At 41.6% G+C, this 15941-nt stretch overlaps 1 protein-coding gene across 3 annotated transcripts in view; it reads right to left on the minus strand.

Moving 5' to 3' along the window:
* CAV1 (caveolin 1) overlaps window positions 1-7428 on the minus strand; it is a 36933-nt gene extending 29505 nt beyond the window's left edge. Inside the window, exons 1-2 of one of the 3 annotated variants that reach the window (XM_019743219.2) lie at window positions 7286-7428; window positions 5729-5893 (exon numbers count right to left, since the gene is read on the minus strand). In XM_019743219.2, the coding sequence (XP_019598778.1) occupies window positions 5729-5893; window positions 7286-7315 (195 nt within the window). In that variant the 5' untranslated portion in view covers window positions 7316-7428. Of the gene's footprint in view, window positions 1-5728; window positions 5894-6261; window positions 6452-6584; window positions 6888-7285 lie in introns of those variants that run through there. The other 2 variants (XM_019743220.2, XM_019743221.2) reach the window with 2 other exon arrangements.
* Between the last annotated feature and the right edge of the window lie 8513 nt (window positions 7429-15941).

A 15941-nucleotide genomic window follows, 5' to 3' on the forward strand; every position in this document is an offset into this window, starting at 1 on the left:
TATGAAAGTGTCTGTTATTTTATGGACTCAAATGAGCAGTATGATGCATAAGCAGGTGGTTTCTGAAATCACTGGACTCTCCAGATGCTGCTAACCATTGCAGCTGTTCTTACTTTAAGCCCCTTAGAAAGTAGCCAACACTACTGTTAATTGGAAGAATTACCCACATCACAATTTTTTTTCACAATTTAAGGATATTTGGTGTGTCTCGTCTTAAATTTTAATAAATATGATATTTATTCAGTCAGAACCAAAGTTGAGCTACTTCTTCAAAGTCTTTTGACCCCAATTAGAAGGTGGAGAAGATAAAAATACTTTCTTTCAATATGCATTTAAAATATATATCATTGTTGGCTGAACTTGAAAGTGTATCCGATGCTTAAGAATGAATTATATCCCCCATTTTACTGTCGTTCTTTGCTCAGTAATATGGGAATAATTTCCCACCAAAGATCACCATAATGCTTTTTTACAAGCTGGGGATTCTGAATTCCATGAATGATCTCACGTGTAGTAGAATATTAATCACCATCTTGTGATGCTACCTCCTAAACAAACAAACAAACCTGACACCAGTTCCAACAGAACAGAGTATTACCATGGTGCTAAGTGCTTGAGAAAATCTGATCTCTTAAATCTCATGCTTTGATTATAGGTTACTAAATAAACACAAAGTTAAAAATCACTATTATATTGATATTAATCAGCAATCACTCTGGAATGCATTCCATTTGAAAGGGATCACAGAGTCCGTTGTTTTGAAACCCAAACAGATCTTATTACTATGTGCATGCCTCCTCTTGGCTGCTAAAAAAAAGTTCATGTATATTTAAGAATCATTGCATTCAAGTTTTTAAAAAGTTATGCATATTTTTATTTTCTAATAATATCTCCTCTCAGATGTCTTTATTTGTCTCAGAATTAACCTCAGAATCATCTCAACTTATCGCTCCCCTCATGACAATAGTCCACAAGAATCACATAACCTTGTCTATTTTTCCCTTGTGATACATTTCAAAATATCTGTTTTGGATGGTAACCATGTGAGAGTAGCTTGGTATAACCATTACGTTCTCTTCTAATTCTAAAATTCTGTCATTCTGTGCTATATGGTTTTATCCCCAATGCCAATATATACTGTTCTCATTGCATGTCTGGACCACCCTGAAATACATTGTACCTGTTCTCTGTGCATCTAGACTAGTTATGGTTTATTGCATCCTTTACCTTAACAGTCATCTTCCAAAATGCCCACCTTCATCATGCCATCCTCATGCTGAAGTCTTCCTGGCTTTTTACTGCTGACATGATAAAGTCCAAACTTATCTTGAATGCTGGATTCAGGACTGTACCATATGACCACGATGAGTCTTTTCATCTTTGTGACCTGCCACTCAGCCACATGAACTCTAATTCCAATCAAAACGGGATACTAAACCTTTCAGACTCAGGCCCTTAGTGAGACCTTCCCATTTCCATGGTTTGCTCATGTAGAATGAATGCCCTCTGTGCTTTTCTCAGCTATACGCATTCCATCTGTCTTTTACAACCCAACTCAGACTGCATCTCCTTTATACTCCTCTCCTTTAAACTCTCTAATGCTTTCTCCTTCTCCCACTTCAATGCCCTATCCATGGTAGGGTCTTCCTGACACTTACTGTATTTCGCCATGTATAATGTGCACTTTTTTGCCCAAATTTATGAGGGAAAAATAAAGATGCACATTATACCTAGGTAGTACTAATTCCATATATATAAAAATGTTTTTAATTCTTTTATTTACGCTTATGAGTTAAACATGTAACGCTAGAAATCAATAACGATATTTGTACGGAAAATAATACCCTGGAATACAATAATCAGTTTTGTTGAACTTACAACGAACTTGCAATGAAAAAGAGTTCTTGGTTTTCTATGATGCATAGATATAGTAAATTTGTTACCGGTACATAAAATTTCTTATACCTTGTACCTGTTCTTGTGTTTGGTAATTATCTGTTTCATAAAATTTCTTATACCATAATATGTTAAAACATAAATGCTAAAATTCCTTTATAATACAAAACAGTACCTAAATGTAAACAAATGAAAATTTGAATTAAAAAATTAAAATGAAAGATTATTTCCCTGTAAGTTTGGGCCAAAAACGTGGGTGTGCATTATACATGGCAAAATACGGTAATATCAACACTATTCACCTAAAAGAACTTGACTTAGGAATAATTGACAAATATAATTGTATATATTTGAAGTGTACAATGTGATCATTTGATATACATCTACATTGTAGAATGACTACCAAGACCAAGATAATTAATGCAATTTACTTTTTGAAAACCTTTTTATTATGCAATATTTAATATTACTTTTGATTTATCTTAGAATTTATTTGGTCTACATCCAAAATGATGATAAGAGGGCTTAAAATAGAGACTACAGAAAACAGCATGCCGATTGTAAAAGAAAAAAGAAAGTGAAAATTCTAAACTATATGTGGGAGAGAATAAGTAACATAAATTAATGAAACTTAAAATCTATTAATAGTTTTGTTTCCTGGAAGTCAAAGTAAAAAAGAACCTATTAGTTACCATTTGGCAATGACTTACTATTGTGATATTGTATGTGTGTAGATTTAAAACTGTTTATCTATATGTATCTTGTCTCATTAACTCTAATCTTTGTGATTGCTAGGACTTATTTTAGGAATTACCATTTGTAGTATGCAGCACAGTGTTTAGTTTAGAATATGATAAGACTTAAATAGATGAATTGATTGGTGGCCAATGTGTTATCAGAATCATAGATTTGAAGCCATTTTACTTATCTAGAAATTCCAAATAATTACATAATAAACATATGAATGAAAATAAGACAGAACTCTTGGAAGGAAAATGAAGGGTCTGAAGTTGGGATCAGTTTAATTAGAGGAAATTTTAAAAAGCATTCGTAGCCTACTCTTTTGGGATAAATGTCTACACAGGTATCTCATAATATGGTGCAGAAACCTTTAGTAAGGTAAGAAACTAATTTAATGGAACAAATGGTATAAACTAATTCATGTCACTATCACCAGAGGAATAGGTGATGATACTCCACTTTCTTGAAATATAAATTCATGACATACCTAGCTTCTGGGTTTTCTTTCCTTCCCTAAACAGCTGTTTTATGGACTGAGAGGATCCTATGTTCCTCACACTGTACATCAGCGTTTAATGTCTTCTCCATCTAGAGTTATTTTTCTAAGTTTGGTACAGGAACCTTTTCAAATTCAGGAAACACTCTAGACTGGTGCTGTCCAGTAGCCATTTCCGTGAAGACAGAAAAGTTCTATGACTGTGCTGTCCAATAGACAAGCCACCAGTCTTGTGCTGAGAACTCCAAATGTGGCCAGTGTGACTGAGGAATTGGATTTTAGATTTTATTTAACGTAAATTACTTTAAATTTAAATTTAAATAGTCACAGTGGATAATGACTACAGAAGCAGACAGAGCCACTTTACAGAGCTGTTGGTCTTTAGGACAGATATTTCCTTCCCTGATTTGGTACCTTTAATAGTAGATTCTTTATTATCACATGAAGTTTTAAGCTGCCATACATTAGCAGCGAAACTCTGGATGTCTTTATGTCATCAAAATATTTTTTTTTCTTTTCTGTCATGGTAACATGGAGAGGTATATCCTTGTTTCTGTCATTATGTTTGTGCTTGGACTCAAAGAAAAAAATTATAAGCTAAGAGACTCCAAAGGGTGTGACCCCCCTTTCCAGCCCTCCTGGCAGAGGGCACCCTTTGGGTTTCTCCGCAGGGCATTCTGAGTCCTCTTTAGGTGAGGCATCTGAGTAAGCGGGCCTACCAAATTCTTCTCAAGGTCCACTTTTCTGACTGTTGTTTGGTCACATGTCTGTGAGCAGGTGGGCGGGGTTTGCTCTCTCTAGGCCAGCAGGAGCATGCTCTAACTCTTCCTCTGAATTTCTTTAATATGAGGATCCGCACCCTTGCTCTTTGAAATGCCATTTGGTAAACTGCTGTTTCCTCTGAGGCTGTTATGCCTTTTTTCCATCTGCATTGAAGTCTCTTTTCCCAGCGGGCCTTTCTTCCTCAGCTTAGTCATGCTGTGTGTGGAGACCCACAGCCACGCTGCTGGCCTCTCTGACTCACTCGAGCTTTGCTTGCTCCAGGAACCTCACTCGCCCTGCCATGGGACAACAGGGAGGCTCCGTGCAGCCAGCCCTTTCTGAAATCTGCCTCTTTTCCTGGCTTCTCTCCTTGTGTCCAAAGCCACATGAGAAGGGGGAAAAAGCAAAAATGCCCTTACCCCTTTTAAGGTAATGTTTTCAGTAAATAGCTTTTAGCAATTCTAATTTTCCGTTTATAAGGTACTTCTGTTATTGCTGCTGCTTTTAAATATTCCATAATCTGGCTATTAGAAAAACTTGCTAACACTCCAGCTTCCCTTTTTCCTCCACCGGAGAGCCAAGAGAGTCAATTCTGACAGTTACAGAGAGTCATTTTCCTTCCAGTTACAGATTAAATTGTTCCCCTTTTTGAAATATATTATTCATAAATGTGAACAGTCTCTGCCCTGTTGCTCCTTCCATCTGCAGGTAGGAGGGCTGGTGGGTGGGAATTGCTCACGTACCCCATTGGCTACTCTGGGATGGTACAGAACTGGGTCTTTGCACTCCATCTTCCAGCTGAGGACTTCCCTGGGCCCTCCTGGCCTCTCAAAGCAAACCCTCTGCCAAGGATGGCTCAGGCCCATGACTTCACAGTCCAGATGGGTTCAGACAATAAATTCCTCTGACTTGATTTGCTGAAAGGGTCAAAGTTGAATAACATAATGAAATAGAAAACTGACCCCCAAGTCAGATCTAAGTTTGGCCAATAACCTGTTTAATTAACCTGTTTTGAATCTCACAAGCACATCGTGAAAATATAGAAAGGAACTCCAACCTGAGTGTCCCATTAACTCAGGGAAGGCTGACCCAGGCAGTCACTAAAGAAGCAACTTTCCACACCTACCTAGAGGTGCCTATGGGAGAAACCAAGAGGTGCATGTTACTTTTGATTTTGTAAATTTGCTAACTGTGCACAGTGCCATCTTTTTCCACTTAAAATAGCATAGATGTAGATGTAGATATATACGTGTATGTGGATTTGTGTAACCTGTCTTTAGTTGGAAGCACTTCTACCCACTTTATTATTTGAAAGAAATCACTTCAGGTTACTTAATTTTAGCTGAGGGAATTTGCCCACTCCGTGTTCTGGCTTTCACCTTTGGCACAAGACCTTACAAAATGACCTTACTGCTTTAATTCTGTGTGCAGTGGGCACACCCTTCACTGGACTTTCAACCTGGGAACGGAGAAAGGGTGACCTGTAGTGTAACCATCTCACCCTTCCAAGGAGTGCAAGTCTGTTGCTGAGATCAGGGGTTCATTTGCCAGGAGAAGAGTGCAGTTGTATGAAAGCCTACAAAACTCAAGTTCACTAAATTCCAGCTGAACTAACCAGCAGGAGGGGGGAGGGGAGATGAGCTATTTCTGACGACCGCTGGAGCTCCCACACATGGAGCCCAGGAGACGGTGTGTGTGTGTGTGTGTGTGTGTGTGTGTGTGTGTGTCAAAGGTGGAGAAGCAAGCACAGGCTGCTTGCCAAAGCAGAGCTGCTCTGGCCCTGACAGCGTCCCCTTGGGGCACATCCCTTCCTCGCTGGCCGCGTCACCTTACCTTGACCACGTCGTCGTTGAGATGCTTGGGGTCGCGGTTGACCAGGTCGATCTCCTTGGTGTGCGCGTCGTACACTTGCTTTTCGTTCATTTCGTCTGCCATGGTCTTGTTGTTGGGCTTGTAGATGTTGCCCTGTTCCCGGATGGGGACAGTGTAGAGATGTCCCTGCAGAGGGCGGACGGCCAGGAGAGGGAGAGTGGCACCGGCGGTGGGAAGAAATGTTCAAAAAGAAAAACAAGCGATCAGAAGTCAGCCTGGAGGAGGAACAAGCCCCAAGGCTCAAAATCTAACGAAACACTTCTACCAGTGGCTCCGCGCGCAGCCAGCCCCTTGGCGCCGCAGCTTTTTAAGAGGATCGGGGAGAGGACACCACACCCCTTCGTACCAGGCAGGGAGCGCCTGCCTCCCCCGCCCGCCGCCAGGGGTCAGGGCAAATCCCGCCGCGCAGTCCACCCTGGCCCCCGCCTAGCGCACGCCCAGCCACTGTACCCTGCAGAGACCCCGGCAGCTGGGGTGTGGGGGACGGGACCCACCTCTGACTTCTTTCCAGCCCCTCTCCCTCACTCCGAGTGCTTCACCTGCTCCATTTTCCGGTCCCTGGACCCCATTCCCCCCCTCTCCATAATCTTTCCAGCTTCATCCTTAAGATTCAACTTGAACTCCCTGAACCATGGAGTATCCCCATTTCGTTGCTTCCTGCCGCGTCTCCCAGCACCTGCCCGCACTACCCACCCTCCCTGTGCCCTTTGTCCTTCCACAGCTCCTCCAACCCCCGTGGTGCTTACAGGCCGCATGCCCCGTCTCTGGGCGTACCCAAGTGTCAGATCCCAAAACCTCCCTGGAACGATTATCTCACCTGCACTACTTCCCCGACCCACCCTCAGGTCACTCCCAGGCTGCCGACCGGTGGCTAAACGGCGGCTGCGTTTTAGGATAACGAGGTCTCTACTCCCGGCGGGAGGGAGGTTGGAAGGGGTGGTGGTAGTTGGGGGAAGGGAAGTGCGTCCCTCTCCAAACACCCCTGCCAGGCGCAGAGTTGCGGGAAGAGTTCTTGAGGTGGCCTAAGAGCTTTGGAAAGTGCAAACACCGCGCACGCCGTCGCGGGGCCAGGCGGTCCAGGCGCCTGGCGGGGAGTCGCTGGGACAGTCCTCAGGACTGCGGGTGAATGACCTCCCACCCGGATTCAGCTCTCCGCCTCCCAGCAGGCACGGGCCGGACCGTGGGGGTCCTGCAGTAAGGCAGCACATGGGACCCCACCCAGAAACGCATCCTGGGTCAGGGAAATCCAACTTCAGGATCCCGAATCCCCTTTTCCCTCTAGCTTAGCTCCCCCTGACCCCTCATCCCGAGCCCGTTCCCAGTAGGAAAACAGAACATTCCCGCCTCCTCTTCACCTCCCCGCCCAGGCCCATTCCTCAGCAGTGCCAGCGCGAGAGGAGTGCCCCGAAGTCGAGAGAGGGCTGGGGCGAGGAAAGCAGCCGGGGTATTTGGAGTGGGCGATAGCAGAAGCAGGCACTCTTGGCGTGCCCGGCCCGGCGCGCACCCACCCGAGCCTACCTCGGAGTCTACGTATTTGCCCCCAGACATGCTGGCCCGTAGCTGGATGAAGGCTCTGAGCAGATTTCCCTGTGCTGTGATTTAAGGAAACTGAGAAAGGAAGATCTTGTATTGTATGGGGGGAAAAAAAAAGGCGCTGGCGGGGGCGGTGGCTGGGAGGGAGCCTCCTGGCCGCGGGCCAAGGGTTTGTTCGGCTGGGGGTTGGCTGGGACGTGCGCAGCGCCGGGTCTGGGCACATCCCAGAGGTTCTGGCAGCAGAGGGCGAGAATCGCCCGCCGGGGCCACAGAGCAGTGAGAAAGCGTTTCACTCTCGCTGGGCTGCTTGGGCGGGTATTGTAAACCCAGGGCAACATTTTCCTAGCTAGGAGCCGCTGAGAGGAGTCCTGGGGAGAGCGAGTCTTTTCTCAGTGCATCATCCCACCAGGGGTGGCGAGTGGAGAGAGCCCAGAATAGGCACCCGAGCTTCAACAAGAATCCTGCGCGGTTCTAAGCCGTGTCTTCCTATCGCCCTAAGCCATGTCTGTTCATCGCTGCCTCAGACACAACTATTACCCCGTTTCACAGAGGAAGGGATGAAAAATGGCTCGGAACCTTTAGGTGCATTTCACATCTAAACACTAGGAAGGAATCTGTGTGGGTGCGCTGTGGGGTGTGCTTTCGGTGACACTGGTTTACATTTAGTCGTTGTGGATGGAAACTTGGAGGAAGCAGGCATGGCATGCAGAATTGAAAGTTTCCCAGCGCCTTCTGAAACGCTCCCAAACGATTTGAAATAAGAAATAAAAATATTAAACTTTTCTATAATTTTATTACTGATCTTTTCTGGAACAAAGGAAATTCATGCCAAAAGGTCAGGCCATCGTTACAAAACAGGTGAAATATTTTCAATTGTAGGAATATTTCATTGGAGCTTCAGGTTTACTAGAGATGATTTTTTTTTAAAAAAATATGCTTGGTTGTGAGCTGAGGGAGAGTTAACTTTTCTACTAATTGATTAGAATTTTAAAAATTGTTAGTAATTAAAATATTTTATCTATTCCTGAATTGGGGGCTTCTTTCTTTACCTTATTATAAAGTAGCACAAGATGAATTAAACAAGAATCAGTCACTTTTACTTTGGGATTATAGTAAATCAGGAAATTCATTATCCAAAAGTGGAAAGGATTTTTTTTACTTAAGTTTCCATATACCATAAAAAGTCAAATTATGAGTTAAAATAAAAAACCTGGGCATATACCTAAAGGGACACATGTTACATTTAAAATACTGGCAGCCTAGAAAAGGGAATGTGGGAGGGCACAAAAGGAGGAGGAAAAGGAGAAAGAGAGGATGGAACCCCTAGAGTTAATTATCTAGTTATAGAGATGACATGAATGTATAAGAACTACAAAAGACAGCCTCTTATTTATAGCAAAAAGGCAACACATTTTAAGAAAAGAATCAGTTTCATCTATGTAGCTGGGAGCAGGTCACAAATGTTGGCATGAATTTAATTATGCTGGCTAATCATCATGAGAATACTAAAGATTTTCCAAAGTTGGTCTTTCTTCATTTTATTTCTGCCAAATTGTATTTCTAAATTCTTTGAACAAATTGTGTGTTAACAAACATGATATGCTAGAAAAGGGTGGTGTCAGGGTCCATGTGTTGTGTAGTGCCCAGTCTACCTCTAATGATTGCTAGGAGATTGCTGTTCATCTAACTCTTCCTTCATAAATGCTGGCTGCAAAGCAGTTGGGGTTATGTTCTATGGAAAAATGTGGAAACCGTTTCCCATCTATTGTTATTCAGTCTTCAGCTGCGATGAGTAATCTTGACTGTGAAAAAAGTCAACAGGAACAGGGAGAAAGCATGTCCTGCATTCCAGCAAGAAATGGACTTTCTGGGGAGGCCTGTGAGTGAATGCTTAACTAGTACTCAAAGGAGGGCCTTCTTGGCCTCTTGGCCAGCCTTCTTGGCCAAGTCCAAGGCCAAGTGGAATCAACAGCAGCACACAGGATCATAATGATCAGTGAAGCGTTGTCAATGCCAAAATGAATTCTTAATGAGAGGAAAACCCACAGATCTTCATTAACCTGCCTCAACAAGAAGCTGGCACCAGGGAGAAACAGATCTTAGTCTGGTTATAATAGCTGAGAATTGGTTCACACTTTATGAGAAATTTAAAACAAAATGAAGCATTATTAGCATAGTACAAGCATTGAAATGAATAGGTGATGTAAAGAAGAACAAATATTTTTTCTTTGATACCCACACAGATAACTTTAGGCTTGGAGGCAAGTTAATAACTTTCTCCAAATCATTTACTAAAAAATGGCTACATGGCAATGCATTTGCCCTCTTTTTTTTTTTTAGAACCAGGGTTAAAGGTCAACTCGTATATTATGTGTTACTAAAAATACAGAGCTAAAGGGGACACATCCAAACGAGCCATCTTAGAGATGAGAAAACTGAAGTTTAAATACACAAAAATGATTTGTTCTTACAGAGTTTTGTGGGGCAATGCAACATTGCAGGTTGGTAGATAACTGTAGCACCTGTTAATTTAGGGGACATGGACTCCTAAGTGGTCTGGGGAGGGCCTGCTCAGGGCAAGATGATGATCTTAGCTGCCTTTTGTGTTCTCCCTCTCCTCTCAAGACCCCCTTACTCCATGGTACAGCTTTCTCTCTCCCTTCCCACCACCGTTCCCAGGTCCTCTTCCCAGGTCCTCTTCGTACTCTCAGGTGGCCCATCTAATTCCCACTTTAGGATTAGGAATCTAAGGTGTGATCACTTATAATGATAATCAAGGTTTTAAGAAGCAGGCATCTTTCCAACATTTTCCAATATTCAGAAGCTGAGGCTGCTCAAATGTGCCTTTGTTGATGAGTTCAGAAGAAGGAGTATAGCTTGGATTATAAGTAGAATTATCACTAGGTATGATATAAAAAAATTAATAACCAATATGGCAGAACCATCTAGCAGTCATTCCATACTTGGGTCCCCACACTGGAGCTGTGCCTCCAGTCTTGCTTGGCTGGTTGCTAGCTCATTGGGAGGGTGGGGGCCCTTAGAAGAAGGGTGACAGGGGAGGGGGTTCAGAGAGTGACTATTTACATGCAAGTACACAAATGTCAATAGTTTTACAATCTGTGTTCAGCTGAATATTTACCCTGATTGTCACCATCACCACCTCTCACACCTTCCCCTATTCACCTCCATTCACTGAATTCCATTCGGGCCTTCTTCCCATACCGGCCATACTTCTTCCATATTTTCCATTTTACGAGGTGTGATCAAAAGATATGGTGAATGTTTAAATTATAAAAAATTTATTACAGTAAAAGACACACTGCCATTAATCCCCCTCACTTTGAACACATTTATCCTGTCGTTCTTGCCACTTTCTGAAGCAGCTCTGGAAGTCCTGTTTTGTGAATGTCGTTAGTTGCACTGTCGTGGCTGCCTCGATGTCCTGAATCATTTTGACTTTGGGGAAGAGCCAGAAGTCACAGGTGCCAGGTCCAGTGAGTAAGGAGGATAAGGACACATTGTAATGTTTTTATTTGACAGAAATTGCCGTACTGGAAGCGATATGTGACATGGAGTATTGTCATGATGGAAACTGCCCATTTCTCAGGTCATTTTCTACACACATTGTTTTTTAAAGGCTCTAATAAGATGATCTTCATGGTCACTGCAGCATCACCATGAAATAATTTTAACACTCCTGTGTGTCTTTAGCACTTTTTTGCAGTTTGAAACAAAATTTCATGTTAATACGTTGTTCGTGATCCATGATTTATGGCACACTTTAAAACACACCTCTCTATCGTAGCTCACACCCACCGACAGCACCGAACAAGTTGAAACTTGTCACACACTGTTACTAAGGTTCCATGCGCTGCTTCCCATTTGATGGCACTTGGCAGCAGCATTCGCCATAGTTTTTTTTTTTTTTTTTTTTAAGATTTTATTGGGGGAGGGGAACAGGACTTTATTGGGGAACAGTGTGTACTTCTGGAACTTTTCCAAGTCAAGTTGTTGTCCTTTCAATCTTAGTTGTGGAGGGCGCAGCTCAGCTCCAGGTCCAGTTGCCATTGTTAGTTGCAGGGAGCACAGCCCACCATCCCTTGTGGGAGTCGAACAGGCAACCTTATGGTTGAGAGCCCGTCCTCTAACCAACTGAGCCACCCGCCCTCCCCTCACTGTAGTTTTTGATCACACCTCGTATACATGGAAAAATACTATTTTTTAGAAGAAACCTTGCCTCATCAGCTGACCCTTTCCTATTTTGGTTCTGACTTGAAGCGTCCACTGGAATCGTCCTCGATTTGAGCCTTTCCATTTTCAGTATTTTAAATGATATTTTAAATTTTATTTTCTTTAAAAAAATAAACAACTATTTCTATATTTTTAAAAAAAGCAAACCAAGGTGTCTGAGAAAGTATTCTTTTCATGCTATCTCTTTAATTTAGTTCGACTTTTTAAATTTGTAAAATGAAAAAATGTAATTGACATTTACCCAATAGGGTGCTGTGAACAGCTGATAAGATGACACTTTTAAAGCCTGAGGACACTGCCAAGCTTATAACAGATATAGGCTTAAGGGTATAAATTTCAGTCTACAGATTCAGGATTGGAATAAATATATTTAAAGTATTCTTATCGTAATTAGTTCACCATCCAAATACAGAAAATAGTATGATGAACACCTACCATCAAGCCTGGTCAAATAATATCATTTTGCCTTACTTGCTTCAGACTTTTTAAAGTGGAAACATTCTAGATACTATCAAAGTCCCTTGTGATGTGAAAGTTTCTCTTTTTCTGTAACTGAATTTAATTTCTTTAACAAACTCCAATTCCTTCAGGTGGCAGAACCTTCATCTCGGTCAATTCCTAGTTTCTTCCAGTTTGCTGGGGTTGCATCTCCATTCCAGAGGCATAATTAATGAATTGCCAGGAAATCTCGGGGTGGGTCTGGGGAGAGGCTCTTCCTTAGCTGTGCATCTTGGGTTTGCAGATAGGTACATCATTCTACCTGTCCTTGGTCACTGATCCATTCAAGACCCTGATACAAGGTCCTTCATACGTGCCCAGGGCTAGAGACACTTTTTGCTCCTTCTGTCCTTCTCTTGGGACTCTGTGCGAGTCTGACTGATGACTCCACATGGGCAGGCAGGGTGCAATATCACAGAGCCTCCCATGGTGAAGGTGGTGTGGAGAGAATAACCACTGGGCCGTGGTGCAGAGAAACCTGGGAGGTTGCTGCTTCCGGGGACCCTCCTCAGAAGCAGGAGGCATGGTATCTCTGCTCTTCGATCCTCCTAACTAATCTGGGCACGTGCTAAGGACACACAAAGTGTCAAAAATTACTTTGCTTATTTTCCCAATTTCCTCTCTATTGAGCAGAAATCCTTGCTCATGCATCACCCAACAAATTTTTATGTCCTGAATTCTCCCAGGACCAAGGCTTTTGGAATCAAGATTTTCTTCTGTAATAATCCTTCCCTAGACATGGGGATGGGTGGGGCAGGGGAAGGCACAGGGGCACCCAGTGAAGAACATCAGTAAGCATTTCAAAACTAGCATTGTTCACCAGGTTTCTTCTTTCCTTTCAACTCAATCCTGTCAAGATTTTGCCAGTAACATCTCTTAAGATATATCTGGTATTTCTGCAATATAACAAACCTTCAAATGAAATTCCAAATACATAATTGTAGAATTTCTGCCAATATTTATATTTCACTGATAGCCTTGCATTAGGGCTTTTATCGTTCCAATTATCTCAAAATATTGATAGTGGAAAACTATGTCTGGCCTTTAGCTATTGCTATGTCAGTTTGCTTTAAATTTTCTTTTCAAATCTATTGTTAGTCAAAACCAAATTGATCTGACTGGGTATTTAACTTCCTTGGGAAAACTTTTGGGTAGCCAATCCTGTGTAGAAAAGTGCAATTCTTTCTGGTGTGCTAACTAAATCTGGTAAAGGTATTATAAGTACTGCATCAGTGCAGATGAAGCTTTATAGCTGTGTCTGAATGATATCATAACAGCTAATTAAAAGTGAAAGATGATGAGACAACACTTTTTTCATCATATATTTAACAGACATTTTCAAACTGAAATTTAGGGTGTATCAATCAATTATTGCTGCAATAATTTGGCACAAAGTACTACAAAACTCAGTGGCTCTAAACAACCATGCATTCTCACAGATTTACGGGTGGAATGGACTGGGGCTAGGCTGATCTAGGCTGTGGTGGCGGGGGCAGCTCGGCTGCTCACTGCAGGCTGTGCTGGCTCTGCTCCCTGCGTCTCTCATACTCCTGGATCAGCAAGCTATTTGGAGTAGGTTCTCCTCATGATCCAAGAAGTGGCAGCTGCACAAGAGGAAAACTATGCAAGGCTCCTAGAAGCCTAGATTTGGAAATAGCATGTTGTCACTTCTGCCCACTTCTGTTGGCCAAGGCAAGTCCAGTGTGACCCAGCCCAAAGTCAAGGGTGGGGGAGGTAAATACATCAATGACGAGGCAGGCCCTGGCAAAGGTGTGAATACAGCAAGGTGTGAAAAGCCTAAATCTACATCAAATGTGTGTCGTTAGGGGCTGGTTTTTGGCTTTCAGTTTTAATCTGAATACTGAGATATATCCTTTGCCATCTTTTATTTCATTCTCAGGAAGCTTTATATAGCATTAAAAATGTTTCCATTAAACAGTTGATAAGGGGGAAAAAATCCCCTAACCTTAAATTAAATACAACTTCTATATGAAGACTCTCAAATACGATGTTTGACAGAGGGTCCAGATAGGTCACAAAATATATTCTCTTATCTTAAAACAATGTGATTTTCAAGGCAGCTGACAATTTATCCTACTTTCAAAAAATTAGGCCATCATCTTATTATTATCATCATTATTATTGTTCTGGATTTAGAACTCAATCTGATGAAATTTGTGATTTTCTTTAGAAATTTTATTTCTAAAAGTAGGTATTCAACATTTATAGACTTGCTTTTTTCTTTTATCTGAAAATATTTTTTCTTTGAGATTTTTTTCACAAATTACATTAAAAACAATCATAACAATCTGATTTGTTAGCATGCAAGTAATCTAAATATTGAGAAAATGTTAAATAAGAAAACACAAATCACATTGAGTTCTTTTTAAATTGTGCTCACAGACCAAGCAAAATTGCAAGTCAATTCACCATCTCATCATGATGACATATAAAAATCAAACTACCTGCCATGAAGTCGGATGATCTACCTACCTTGACTATTTTAATAACTGGATTATACCAGCCCTACCAAAATAATTTTTCTAGCATTCTTCAAAGAGAGGAAATCTTAGTCTAAACATTACTATAACCAGGGGTTAAGGTATTCAGAAAGCTTAGAATGAGAGGTAAATAAATATTTGGCACATTTTTTCAGCTAGATAGTTTTATATCAATAATAAAAGTAATAATTACATCCTATCCAATCAAAGACTTAAAATATTTAATATAAGTCTTGCGAATAGCAATTTACATAAAAATTGGAGTCAGGTCTTGAACAGATTATCACACTGCATCGAGTTGGGAGTGTAGCCTTAGGCAGAAAGCATAGGGTTGCGGCAGGGAGAGGGAGGAAAGAAGGCGACAAAGGAGAGAGGAAATGATGTCAGTCTTAAGAAAAGGTGCAGCTACCAGACAGGTGAGACTACATTTTGGGAGCTGAGAGCAGACCAGGACTCCATCTTGCTGCACAGGGTGCACCTTAGGTAATTGTAATGGAGTCTAATATCATTAGTCTTCCAGGCAGGGAAAAGCTCCACCACCTGTGCTGCCATGACAGTTCCAACAAAAGCCAGATAAAGACAAAAATCCCTCCTGACGGGAAGGAGGTCAGTGAAGACCCTCCTGGGAAAGCCTATAATGCCACCGCTAAATTTTGAATATTTCACACCCCCATTTTGAGGGTAATAAATTCCTAAACCCCTTTGCTCTTCTCCAGGCTGCCTGCTCTCCGTTTTTGAGAGTGCACTGTCCTGCTTTAATAACTTCACTGCTTGATTTGCTTATTTGGTGCGCCCTTGAATACTTTCCTGTGGTGTTCACCAGGAACCCATTTTCTGGCAACAAGAGAAGTGGAGTATTTAGGTATGTGGACAATGACCACACATCCTCCTATTCAAGGGAAACAATATCATGACGACACTTCAGAAATATGGAAACTCCATAAATCTTATCCAATGTGATTCTCAGAAAACTTAATAGAACAAATTACAATATAATATGGTATAATATAATGTAATATAATCTGAGATATTTACACTTTATAGTGTACTAGTAGAGTGTTTAAGCAGCATACTAGAAACATCACATTTTATTTTAACAAATAATTAATTTAAACGTCCTATTTTGACTAATGAAATGATGAAAAATAAAAATGACATTAGCCCCTGAATACGACCATGAAATTATATATAAAATTTCTATATATTTCTTAAGTCAATGTAAATGTTTGGGAGGAGTCCTCTAGGAAAGCCCTTTGTTTTGTAGCAACCCATCTGGCTTTAAGTCAGAACTCCATTATTTAACAAAGGAAACTCTCTTTCCTTTTGGCCCTTTCCCTAGTAAATAAACTATTGACCAGGAGTTGTTTTTATTTGGGGGAAATTTATCTCCA

The sequence above is a fragment of the Rhinolophus sinicus genome, linkage group LG11, assembly GCF_036562045.2.
Source record: "Rhinolophus sinicus isolate RSC01 linkage group LG11, ASM3656204v1, whole genome shotgun sequence".
In the NCBI taxonomy this organism is placed as follows: domain Eukaryota; kingdom Metazoa; phylum Chordata; class Mammalia; order Chiroptera; family Rhinolophidae; genus Rhinolophus; species Rhinolophus sinicus.